The sequence below is a fragment of the Prionailurus viverrinus genome, chromosome E1 (assembly GCF_022837055.1).
Source record: "Prionailurus viverrinus isolate Anna chromosome E1, UM_Priviv_1.0, whole genome shotgun sequence".
Taxonomy (NCBI): domain Eukaryota; kingdom Metazoa; phylum Chordata; class Mammalia; order Carnivora; family Felidae; genus Prionailurus; species Prionailurus viverrinus.
In genome coordinates, this window is record NC_062574.1 from 20,402,173 (window position 1) to 20,416,061 (window position 13,889).

Consider the following 13,889-nt stretch of genomic DNA (forward strand, 5'->3'; position numbering starts at 1 on the left):
TAAAGTTGCTTTCCTTTTCCATTTCGTACAAAAATTTCTTTTCTCTTTACAACCTCAGTCGGATTCTTTTCATTTTGTGTGATATCTCTATCCTGACACCTCTCCTCCTAAGACCAGGATATAACTCCTTGCTTCATTTCGTAATGATTCTATCTTACCAAGGATGGTGTGTGGATCAAGCTGATTTTTTTTTTTTCTCCACTATGAAAATTTTATGTGAATCTACTGGTTACTAGCTGCTTTGTTTCTGGAAGAAAAGATATCCTAAAATAATCTCATAACTTTTAGATATATATATTTTTTGGTTTTCACATTTAAAACGACAATTATAGAAAATGTGCCATTCCATAATTTTTGAGACAAGTTACAAAGGAGTCTGAGCCTTTCTTATTACTACTGCTCTTCACAGATCTCATGACTAAGGAGACATTTGTTTGGTCCAGGAGCTCTTGCACAAAGGGTGCACATGGGTTCTTCTGGATTCCTTTCCACACAGCACCTGTTCGTAGTTAGGACCCACTTCTCAGCCTCTAAGCTGGGAGCCGGCTTATGCACACAGCCTCTCGTTGTAGTTTTGAAGTCTTTTACTCATTCTGCAGTTGCTGATCTGAGCAGGAATCCCTACATTTTGCACCCTTGTCAGCTTACTGACAAGGAGAGTCTGAAATTACTTGGAGTTCTTTTGTTGTTAAAAATAAGTTAAGGAAAAGCTGCAACCCCCAGCATACAGTGTATCCATGGCTGTTCTGGTAGCTCTTTTAGTTGATTTAATATCCTGAATACCCATTCACTTCTGTCCCTAGACGTATGACATTGCTTAGAGCTGTAATCCTGTAGCCAGTACAAGGCAAGAGGTGTTCACTCATAAAGGGAAGGAGACTGTAATGGAGTTCTTCCTTTCTTTCATATACAAGGAGGGCTAAGTTACCGTCTTCTGGCAGGCAAGAGCATACATCAGTGGGGAAGGGCTTAGAGCGTCCTACAGCCAGGGGGCCCCAGCGGCCAGCCTCAGTGTCCAGGAGTCCCCAGCGGGAGCCCGCTGAGTGCTGGCCACTATTCCAAACACCAGGGCAACTGGTGTGAACAGCTCAAGTACAGTTCCTGCTAACTTGGGGGCTTATACTCTAGCTGGAACGCATGTGATAAAGAAAGAAGTAAAGGTATAGTGCCAGAAGGAGATGAGAGCCGTGGGGAACAGTTAAGTAGGGCTGGGGGCAGGGAGCATGGGGTGGGGGGTGGGGGCAAACTGTTATTCTCTACCAAGATGGGCAGGGAAGGCCTGATGGGATGACAAGGGAGTAGTGGTGAAGGATGTCCCTGTCAGAGTAATACTGTGGTTGAGTAATACTTCCAGTTTCTAGTACTATGGAAAGTGGGCATTTCTCTCTGTGTCTTCCTATGTATCTCTATTGGGGACACTGAGGATGGTAAATTGTGGTCACTCACTTTTCTCTCACCATAAATCAGATGTTTTTGATAATTATAATTTTAACTGGCCCAAATACTCCATGAAGGAGATGGACTATAATTTAACTAACAAATCCTTTACAGTTAGCTATCTACATTGTTTTCACCTATTGTATTTTCATTTGTTTTACACTTTTAGTTGTTACATACACTGCTGTGATTAGAAACCAGGCATCTCAGGAAAGCAGTTTGGGAATGCAGAGGAAGGGCCATGAGAACACGCATTTGGGGTCCAGGACAGAGGAGAGGGAGACACACATGGGAGTGGCGGGCAGGCGGTGAGCAGTGACTGTTGGATGAGAAGGGCCAGGAGCAGAGGCCTTTGACTTCCTCTACCTCAGGTCAAGAGGCCTCATTTCCCCTGGCCCCCTGCCTGTGCTTCCCGGGACAAACCAATGGCCTGCTTATTGGTCTGAGTCTACTCTTGAGTTAAAAGAACAGAAGCAATGATGTTCTTTAAAAAAATTTTTTAATGTTTATTTATTTTTGAGAGAGAGGGTGGGGGGGGAAGGGTCAGAGAGAGAGAGAGAGAGAGAGAGAGAGACAGACAGACAGACAGACAGAATGCGAAGCAGGCTCTAGGCTCCGAGCTGTCAGCACAGAGGCTGACGCCGGGCTTGAACCCATGAACCGTTGAGTTCAGGACCTGAGCCGAAGTCGTATGTTTAACCAACTGAGCGACCCTCAAGTTAAGCAGATATTACAGATACTGCTAAATAAACAAACAAACAAACAAACCCAAAAAACAAGAAGCAGATGGCACTGACTTCAGGCTTTCATCCACAAAAACAAAACAGGAAAAATAAGTTTCTATGCTTATGAGTTGGGGTTATAATTGAGGTTTCCAGCATCCAGACAGGCAAATGCCTGGACAGCTGCTTAGGGCAGATGGGTCCTTTGACAGCTTAATATCGCTGAGTTTCTGGTGACTCTGCAGTCAGGGCAGCCAACGTGAGACCATCTGTTTACTAGTGGGCAGAAAAGCTCACGACCAGCAGGTAGCCACTGCTGAGGATGAGACACAAACCCAAAACCGAGTCAGCCATTTTCATAACCTCTGCAAAGCAAACTGGCCTGGCGGGCCGCTGGCACCACCACCAGAGACAAGGGCTACGTGCCTACAAAACACGACCACATGGAACGAGGATATGCCCAGAGGTTTTAGGTTTGTAACGTTTTTTTATTTTTATCTTTTTTTACTTAAAAAAATATGGGATGCCTGGGTGGCCCAGTTGGTTGAGCGTCCAACTTCGGCTCAAGTCATGATCTCAGAGTTCATGGCTTTGAGCCCCGGGTCGGGCTCTGTGCTGACAGCTCAGAGCCCGGAGTCTGCTTTGGATTCTGTGTCTCCCTCTCTGTCTGCCCTTCCCCTGCTCACGCTCTGTCTCCCTCTCTCTCTCTCTCAAAAATAAACATTAGAAAAAAAAAATTTTTTTTTGAGTATAGTTGACACGATGTTACAGTTGGTTTCAGTTGTGTCCCAAGAGGTGTTATTTGGGTTTATTTCAAAGTATTCAAATGCCATAAGATAGATCATTCACTCAGAAAGCTTTTTTGTTCTTTTGTACTTTTCTAAATGGGAAAAGAGAATATCCAGGAATTCAGGCCTATATAATAAGCCTAAAAACTAGCTGTCATTTGTTTATTATTAAAAATGAAAAATTTTTTTAGATAAGTAACACATATATTTAATTGCAAAAGGTTTACGAGGAAAAATAAATAAATCTCCCACCTACCTTTCTCCTAGTACCCTATCTCCCCTCTTTCCCTCCAGAGATAACATTGTTACCCATTTCCTGCATATCTTTCCAGATATTGTCTATAATATACATAATCATGTATGTATGGATACATATATACACACACATATAAATATATACAGATATGTCCTTATAACTTTCTTATTGGCTATATTTAAAATGAACAAAGCCATATTAAAGCCTCTGAGAAGAACCACAGTAAAGAAGCCTGTTTAACTTTATTAGCATATCTACTGGTATCTGACTTTGGGTCCCCTCCCCTCCCCTTTGGCATAATTTCTGATCTGTGGAACAGGGCCAGGACTTGAATGGTATGGCTGTATCAGGTGTTTCTGGATGGCATCTACCCTGGTTGGTCTGTGCTTGAGCTGTCCTTTTTTTTTTTTTTTTTTAAATGTAAAGTTTATTCTTATATTTTTCTTTTTTATTCATCTGCCTTTTCTTATTTTCTTTGCTCCTTAGTTTCATATCGCCTATGCACAGTTTTCTTGCTCTTTTCTTTCTGGTTTATTATTTGCTTTGAGCAGGGCAGCTATTTGCTGAAATGCAGTTGTTTTTTTTTTAAGTTTACTTATTTATTTTGAGGGAGAGACAGAGAGAGAGAGAGAGAGAGAGAGAGAGAGAGAGAGAGAGAGGGAATGAATCAAGAGGTGGGGGTGGGATGGGTGGGAGAGAGGATCCCAAGCAGGCTCCGCACTGCCAGTGCAGAGCCCCATGTAAGGCTGGATCTCATGAACTGCGAGATCATGACTTGAGCAGATGCCAAGAGTCAGACACCTGACCGACTGAGCCACCAGGCACCCCTGAAATGCAGTTCTTGAAGAGGTGAGGGCACCATGTATGGCTGTCCTATAGCTTCCTTTCAGGATGTGAACTCACATCACCCTCTCTCCAAACTGCAGTATCGTCTGCACGAGGCCACTTCTTCCCTCAGCTGGGTGTGTCCTTTCTCTTGACCTCCTCCAGACACTGAGGTCAGCATGACTTAGAAGTTCCTTTACGCCACAGACACTCTTGGACCAATTTGGGAGCATTTTATTTAGGGTTAAAAAAAATCTCCACATGAAAGTGAGATTAGACTATAATTTTCTTTTTTTGTGCTATCCTTCCTTGTTTTGGGTATAGTGTTGTGCTGGCCTAATAAAATGAGATGCTCTTTTAAAAAAAATTTTTTTTTAATGTTTATTTTTGAGAGAGAGAGAGAGACAGAGAGAGAGAGACAGAGAGAGAGAGACAGAGTACAAGTGGGGAAGGGTCAGAGAGAGAAGGAGACATAGAATCTGAAGCAGGCCCCAGACCCTGAGCTGTCAGCACAGAGCCTTAGGCAGGGCTAAACTCACAGAGTGAGAGATCATGACCTGAGTCGAAGTCAGATGCTTAACCAAATAAGCCACCCAGGCACCCCAAATGAGATGCTCTTTTATCAAATTTTTTAGTTCTCTCTCTTCTCTCTGATACTTGGTTGGAATTTTGCTCATGGATTTTAAGTCCTAATCCTCTCTCTTTATAATTTTTTTTTTTAAAGTTTGTTCATTTATTTTGAGGGAGGGAGGGGCAGAGAGAGAGAAAATCCCAAGTAGGCTCCATACTGTCAGTGCACAGCCCAATGTGGGGTTCAGTCTCACTAACTGTAAGATCATGACCTGAGCCAAAATCAAGAGTCAGACACTTAACTGAATGAGCCATGCAGGCGCCCTTCTCTTTACGATTTTTTGAAGATAATGACTCCTGTTCAAATCTAATCTATCAATGCTATATTCAGTTATTCTGAGCCTTTCCTTCTGAGTTCTAACCAGAGAACCTTTCAGAATGTACTTTAGGGAAATTACCTGGAAGATAAAATATTTGTCTGAACTTAAATCTCTCTCAACTTTGGATTTCTGCAACTAACCCAGGGACAAATAAGATCATGTGCCACATCACTGTACTTGTAAAACACAATACAATTTTCTTTAATGTTCATTGATTTATTTTGAGAGAGAGAGAGCGAGCGAGGATGGGCAGAGAGAGGGAGAGAGAGAATCCCAAGCAGGCTCTGTGCTGATAGCACAGAGCCCATCATAAGGCTCAATGCCATGAACTGTGAGATCACGACCTGAGCCGAAATCAAGGGCTAGATCCTTAACCGATTAAGCCACCCAGGTACCCCAACACAGTGCCATTTTTAAAGTCACACCAATGATATGATACTTGGTAATAAGGGAAAACAGCTAGTAAAGAAATCAAATTAACCATTCCTTATGAAGTCAATATCAAGTTGCTGACTAACTCTAAGTCGAAATTCCAAGCCTGAATTTCCTGGGGGCAGGGAGGAGGGGTTTTATCTCTTGTCTATGCTTGACCTTTTATTCATAGAGTAAGAACATCAAGAATAAACTATAAAAAAATCTAGCATTTTGACAGCCTTCTCTTCCTCCCATTGATAATTTTTAAAGATGTTTAAAATTCTTCCATATATTAAAGATCGGAGGGAATACAAGTAGAAATGTTATCTCAGAATGCATATGCTAGGGAGAGACAGCAACTGACCGTGCTAGGACCAGTTTCCCATTTCCCCCTACTTACAGAAGCATTCAATAAGAGTTGGAATTTGCTAAACAAGGACCCAGACTGAGAAGAAATATTTTCCAGGCAAAAACTATGCATTAGTACAGGCATGCGGATTAAAATCCCTTTAATTGTCCTTACTTTGTTCTAACTATCAGAAGGAAAAGAAGCCTCCTAAACTGAGCCATGACTTTACTGTAGAGATGCCTTCTCCATGTCTTTCCCTTCCATTCTAAACTCCTTAGTATCCTCTTAGCACTCTTTGGCAGATGGAAGGGAATTTTTCAAACTTATCTGTTTATCATTGTTTTTTGGTAATTCCTTAGATTCTTATTTTTTTCCCACCAGATGACCATTACGCATTATTTTATCCACACCACCGAAAAACATTTAACTACATATCTAAGGACCTATTTTGATCTAGGATACAAAGTTTAATAACATAAAATAAATGGTCTGCTTATACTGCACACACTGATCAGCAAAATGAACACAGTCGAATTAGACAGGTGGACATCTGATTCTAGATATGTCTTTGTTTAGGGAAAGAAAAGCCATATCTAAGTGAGAAAAAACAACAACACAATACTGATAAGGAAAGTCAAAGACCGCTTCTGGCAACTTAGGAAGTGTCATCGAGGAAGAAAAGGAACTGGACCCTGAGTTTTGAGAAGCAGTCTTCCCCTGGCATCAGGGTGGGGGGGAGGCGGAGACAGACAGTTTGCCACACTGGAAAGAACATCTGACTTTGGAGTCAGAAACACTCTACCCCAAATGCTCGATGATGTCCTATGGGAAGGAAGACCCCATCTCTAAAACAACTCCAGTAAATATCCAGACAGATCATTCTCTGGTCCACATCGTCCTCCGGGTCCATGCTCTGTGCATATTTCTCACATCACTGTTCACAACACACACCCACACACAAATACCCCAGACATCTAGGTTCACTGTGAATATGTCATGTGCCACACCCAAACTCTGCGTTTTTGTATAGGTTGTTGCTTCTCTTAGAAATTCCTTCAGTCTTCATGTACCTATATGTCATCCTAAACCTGTCTTCTAATTTACATTCACAGTAGACACAATTGCTGATTATATTTGGGATAAATGAGAAGCTGTGACAATAAGTATATAAAGTAATTTTTCTGTCTTTTGGATTTCTGTCATTGGACTGGTGATGAAGAAATCACACTTGGGGAAATTCTGTCATTTTTCGTTCAGCTGGAGGCTGGAATAGCAGAGGATCATTCCTAATCTTGAAACTAAGCCTAGATGCTAATTTTGCCTTCTGTGGAATGGATGATTTATGTCGTTCTTCTAAAGGAAAATAACTCAATACAATGAAATTGGCACAAAGCAAGTTCAGTAAGAATTATGATGAAAGATTTCATATGTTCAAAACCTGCCTCAGTTACAAAAATCAAGCTTTACCTCTTGAAATGATTCACCAGGACTCCAACAAGTTCTCCAATTCGACTCTCATGGGTTGGCTGTTTGCTGAAAAGGCAGACAATGAGGTCTTTGTTGTCTTTTGTATGGAACACTACAAGTTGGTCCTTTCCATTGGAGACACTCAGACCAGTCAACTGCAAAGACATAAAACATGGAAAACTATTAGGATGGTTTCTCAAAAGAATAAATTTAAAAATACATTTCGTAATTATATGCATAATATACATATTATATTATATATGTATAATTTTAAAAATAAACTTATATATAATATATATTTATATATATATATTTCAGTTTATTTATTTTGAGATAGAGAGTGTGTGTACATGAACTGGGCAGGGGAAGAGAGAGAGAGAAGGAGAGAGAGAATCCCAAGCAGACTCTGCACTATCAGTGAAGAGCCTGATGTGGAGATTGATCTCCCGAATCATGAGATTATGACCTGAGACGAAGTCAAGAGTCAGATGCTCAAACTGACTGAGCTACCCAGGCACCCCTAATAATGTATTTTTGATCAGTGACCCTGGTAGCTTCAGTCTTTTCCAACTTTCATGGAACAAGCAAGATGGAAGGAAATCATAAAGATAAGACTAAAAATCAGTGAAACTGAAAACAGAAAAATAATAGAGAAAAATCAATGAAATAATGAGCTGGTTGTTTCAAAAGATCAATAAAATTGCTAAGCCTCTAGTCTAAGGATAAAAGAGAGATAACCTAATTACCAATATAGAATGGAGGAGGGGATAGCACTATAGACCATACAGACATTAGAAGGATAACAAAGAAAAATATTTTCAACAACTCTGTGTACATAAATTTAATAACAAGTAATTCCTTAGAAGCCACAAACTACCAAAACTCACCCAAAAGGCAATAGATAAGCTGAGTACTGCTTTATCTATTAAAAAATGAAATTTGTGGTTAAAAACCTTTCAAAAAAGAAAACTCTAGGCTCAGGTGACTTCACTGGTGAATCCTACCAAATGTTTAAAGAAGAAATAACACTGGGAACACTTTGTAACTCATCTTATAAGGCCAGCATTATCCTGATACCAAAAAAGGATAAAGGCAGTACAAGAAAACTGTAAACCAATATCCAAAACCCTTCATCAATGTGGATGTAAGAATGACCAACAAAATATTAACAAAGAAATCCAACAACATATAGGAACAATAATATACTATGACCAAGTAGAGTTTATCTAAGAAATGCAAAGCTAGTTCAGAATTTATTAATTAACCAATGTAATCCATTGCTGCAACAGAATAAATAAGCCATGTGATATTATTTGATGCAAAGAAAGTGATGAGGGATAGAAGCAGAAAAATATTCACCTTTAGCCCAGAAGGCTGACCTAAAGCCTGCATAGTTTCAATAAGGATTAAATATGTGCTGGTTGCTGCTTTCTTAAAGGGTCTCATGACTGCCTTTAAATCTCACCGACAGTTCACATCAAACTGAATGACAAGCACTAGACAAATCTTGAGAAAGCAGTTTCACAGGCAGAAATTTGAGCATTTATTTTTATTTTTTATTTATTTATTTTTAAGTTTATTTATTTATTTTGAGAGAGAGAGAGAGAGAGGTAAAGTGAGTGCCTGCACGCAAGTGGTGAAGAGGCAGATAAAGAGAGATGGAGAGAGAGAATCCCAAGCAGGGGCTCAACTTGGGGTGTCAACTCACAAACTGTGAGGTCACGACCTGAGCTGAAATCAAGAGTCAGATGCTTAACCCAATGAGCCATCCAGGCGTCCCTAGTTTTAAATATTTTTAAAGATTTTATTTTTAAGTAATCTTTACACCCCACGTGGGACTTGTGTTTACGACCTTGAGATCAGAGTCACATATTCCACAGACTGGGCGAGAGGGGCTCCCCTTGATCTACTAGTCCCTGCACGTCCCTTCCCCCTTGAGCACAAAGCATATAACCACCAGCTGCATAGAGCAAAAGTGCAGCTCTTTCTGCCCACAGAGCAGAGAGCTTTCCCCGTGCTACTTACATAAACTTACTAATTTGCACTGTAAAATGTCTGAAGAATTCTTTCTTGGCCATTGTGCTCCATGACCCACCAACATTTTTGGTGGCCCTGCAAGGGGATTATAGGGGGAATCTAACAGCCTCAGTGCGACCTGCTAAAACCCCTTTATTCCCCCAGCCTCTACTTCTTGTTCTTTTCCAGAGATGTCCTGAATAGTACAACCCTTCGGAATGTGTCTTGTCTGAGTGCTCAGGAGAGAACCTCTTGCCCGTGGCCCTACTAATGGGAAGACAAACTTCTGCTGCCTGGCTGGACACCAGTACCTTGGCTGTAATGGCGTTGGGCTCAGAAATCAGTCTCTGTTTCATCTGCTCTTTTAATACTTGTATACTCAAGTATTTTAATACTCTTTTAATACTCATCACAGGACAGACATACATGTCCCTAGGATGGCCGCTGATCTCAAGACTCCCATGGAAGGTTTCCTCCTAAATAATCCAGTGTGATCCCTCAAATGGGCATAAAATCCAAGATACATCTGACCACATGTGATTCCTGAAAGTGACTGGTGGGAGCTATTATCCAGTTGAGGCACTCACCCAGCGGGGGACTGGATCACAGAGAGGGCTCACAAGAAAGTTTCCTGGATTAGATAGGGGTTCCGTACTTTCGTTTCTTCACGTCTTTCATTTGTCTTGCCCATGGGCTGTTTGGCGTTCTCAGTCCTACTCTCAGGCTGAAAGTACTTCTAGCTTAGATATATGTCACTTAATATGATACCAAAGGGCCTCTACCTCATCCATTAATAGTAGATCCAGAGTCTTACAAAGGGTATTGTTACTGGTTACAAAATATATTGATACCCCCAAAATGGAAAGAGGCAGCTCCAATTTCTGTGGCATTTCAGTCCAATCACTGACACCCCTTCTCAGGTAGTACAATGGTGTCAGAGTGGTTGAAACTGAGGGATGCTTCCCACCACTCTGAATCCCAGGGACCTTCAGCAATATTCCTGGTGGGATGCCACTTAGAAGCTGAGGAGGATTTTGGTAATGGACTCCTAGTTAGTTAATGGACTCTCCTCCATTTGTAGGAATTAACTACAGGATCAGCTTCCTTGATCCCAAAGGATTTTCCTTTGGGCTGTTGTTACCTAACACAACAGAGTCAATCTGGACAATAGGATTTAAAGAAGAAGTGCCTCATCTTTTTCTGTAATAATGCTTGGCCTCAATGTTCTCTGAAGGATGATAAAAAAAAATGACCCATTGATGGGTCTTTAAGGTTCAGTACTATTTATCAATTGGACCTTTTGGTAGGCACCAGGGAAAATGGACCAAAATCCCATAAGGTCAGGCCTTTATGGCCCTCTACCAAAACCCTCATCTGTCCATACTCCTTTAGGGGGCCCGAGGACACCCCTCTCCTCACCCTTTTCTTCTCAATCCACCATCAGCTGGCTGCCCAGGCCCGTCCTACTTAACCCACCACCCTCCCTGTGTTTTGTCATGTTTTCTATGTGCACCACTCCCTGCCCCCATCTCTCTGCCAAGATCCTGTATATACCTCCTTCTTTTTCCTGAGTTATTCTCTCCTCTTTGTTTGCTTCTTTGTGTGTCAGAGCCGGAATATATCTTGAGAGTACTGGATGAATGTTACCTGACTCTGGTTGTGTGGGGTTTTCTCCCTCATTCATTTCGTAGGTTAATGGCTATGATCATTGGAGCCAGTTGTCCTGTAAGTCTACCTCAGGATGGGGACCTTAAAGAATACTCCCAAGAAGCTTTCAAAATTCCTTTTGCTTCAGGGAGGTTCCCTGTCTTCTCCACCAGACATGGACTGCCTATTTTCACTTTTTGTGGATGGAAACAAAAGGTGTGCCTGTTCATCTGTCTGTGCTGATGAGCTTTAGGACTGAGAGAGTCCTTTTTCTCTGCCCTCTTGCTGGCAGCACCTCACCTCTTCTGCCTGCACCTCCCCCTGCTCCTCTTTCCCCACCATGTTGGGTGCCACTCGCATAATGGCTCCTGTACCATCCTTCATGCCCTCAGTGCCATTGGCTCCTGTTCCTCCTCTCCTTGCTATCAAGGAGTGGAGAGCACCTCTCTTTGGACTTAAACCGCTCACTTCAGATTTCCCCACCGGTGCCCCAGGTAAAAACTGACAGTGGGGAACAAACTGATTGACATTTAGTGTGCCCAGGTGCACACTTAAATTTGGCATTTAAGCTAATTTGAGTTTGTTAGTTTAATTAAAGGTAAACATGTCTTTAGAGTTATCAGCACTAAATATAAAACTTTTATTCTACCAAGGTTTACAAAAGGTCAAATAAACTCGTGTTATCGCTGTTGCAATTTGTCAGCAGAAAGATGACTTAAAATGATGGTTAATTTTGTCTCAAAGTTTTCACGAGTAATTGTTAAGAACAAGTAGGCTGAATAAATAAAAGATTAATGGGTAAAACTTTTATTTATTTATTTATTTATTTATTTATTTATTTATTTATTTTTAAATTTTAAAAATGTTTGTGTATTTTTGAGACAGAGGGACAGAGTGGGGTGGGGGACAAAGAGGGAGACACAGAATCCAAAGCAGGCTCCAAGCTCTGAGCCGTTAGCACAGAGCCTGATGTGGGAACTAAACTCACAAACCACAAGATCATGACTTGAGCCAAAGTTGGACCCTTAACCCACTGAGCCATCCAGGCACCCCATAGGTAAAACTTTTAAATAGCTTTCAAAATTTTTGGTAACATGAAACTGTGAAGTTTTTTTTTTTTAATATTTATTTATTTTGAGAGAGAGCTCACGTACTCATGCAAGCAGGGTGAAAGGCAGAGAGAGAGAAAGAGAGAGAGAGAGAGAGAGAGAGAGAGAATCCCAAGCAGGCTCTGCACTGTCAGCTCAGAGCCCGACACAGGACTTGATCCCATGACTGTGAGATCATGACCTGAGCTGAAATCAAGAGTTGGAAGTTTAACCAACCGAGCCACCCAGGCGCTCCTGACACTTGGAAGTTTTGCTAAGTTAAACAATAAATTGGATTGAATTTATTGGATATCTAAGTCTTTTCCAAATAAATGCTAAAGCATATTTACTAAATGTAGGTTTGGGCTTTTGGCTTCTTACCACAGAGAAACTGAGGATGTTGGGTCTATGGTAAACTTGCTTTATGCTTGGTTGAAAGGTTGTACTATGGAAAAACATGTTTTTAGAAATTATGAAATATGTTCATGAAGTTCAGATCTAAAGAATTTTGGTGTAACAGACCATTCACAAGTGATTACTACTTAATTTTCTTTGGAGATTAATGTTTCTAAGAGTTAGAATTCTGCTAAATATAATTAAGACTGAAGGACGGGCGCCTGGGTGGCTCAGTCAGGTAAGCGTCCGACTTCGGCTCAGGTCATGATCTCACAGTTTGTGGGTTTAAGCTCTGCATCAGGCTCTGTGTTGACAGCTCAGAGCCTGGAGCCTGCTTTGGATTTTGTGTCTTCCCCTGTCTCTGCCTCTCCCCTGTTCATGCTCTGTCTCTTAAAATAAATAAATGTTAAAAAATTTTTAAAAAAGACTGATACACATAAGGAAAGCAACTCTGTACGTAGGAGTGGAGGATTATGAGAAAGAATACCTTTTGTTGAGGGAAAAAGAAATTCTGTCCTAAAATGAGATTGGTTGTTTGGGCAGAAAATGTTTACAACAAAATCTGAATGCAAAAGAAAGTTGTAGAAGGTTTGTAAAGGGAATTTTTTGGAAAAGAATTTTATGTATGGTCAAGATTGAGCTTGAAATGAATGGATTTTAAAAGTACATTGGCATAAAATTGAAATTCTGCTTTTCTCTGTGTGAAAAAGACAAAGTTTTATTGGATTGTTGTCTGCTTTTGATAAGAAAATACAAATGAAGTTTTTTTTCTTTTTCTTTATCTGCCCAGAAAACCAAAGCTTCTGTGTTTTGTCGTTATCAGGTCTTTGATTACTTAAGAAAGTTAAAACTTCTCAAGTTTTGCTAACAACTCTAGCTTCCTGTAGAATCTCTTACTGCCAGCGCAGTTAAGTGTAAATATTAAATTTAGAATGATCTATAATCCTGTTTAGGCATATACTTAAAAATATATAAAAAATATAATTTCATATATTGTAGAAAATATATGAAATTCCTGAAGTTTTAATATGTTCTAGTATAAGGTCAAAATTAAATAGTTTTAATTATTAAAATGCTATGTGTCACAGGAATAACTAAATTTCCTTGTCAGCTACATTATAATGAACTCTCTTATCAGATCTTTAACCATTCTATTTTTGAGTCTCTTGTGGTTTACAGTTATTGTTCCGATGCTCTTGCAGAATGAGTTTTGTCTTCAAGGAGATTCAGGAAACTGACTTTTGACAAATACAGGTTTTTGATATCTTTAAAATCATAAAACTAAAATGGTTAAGCATATCCAGAACTAATGGAAGAAGCTGCATCTGAACAACTAGAATTAGGAGAACGGGACTAAATAGACTGAGGAAGATGATTATGGTTTTTGTGACTCTTATTTGACACACTGCTGGTTTCCTAATGTTTGCTCTTCTAGATTTAAAGAAACCTTCTCTTAAGAAATCCATGACTTATAGAAATGTGATAAAGTTTTCTTTCGTGAACAAATTGAAACATTTAAATCTTTTCTTTATTG

The 13,889-nt window shown here is 40.3% G+C and overlaps 1 protein-coding gene across 1 annotated transcript in view; it reads right to left on the reverse strand.

Annotated features, from left to right (window-relative positions):
- Nucleotides 1–13,889, reverse strand: part of MYO1D (myosin ID) — a 358,631-nt gene that overhangs the window by 80,239 nt on the left and 264,503 nt on the right. The window contains exon 21 of the mRNA XM_047833109.1: nucleotides 7,209–7,363. Within this exon, the coding sequence (XP_047689065.1) occupies nucleotides 7,209–7,363 (155 nt within the window). The remainder of the gene's footprint in view (nucleotides 1–7,208; nucleotides 7,364–13,889) is intronic.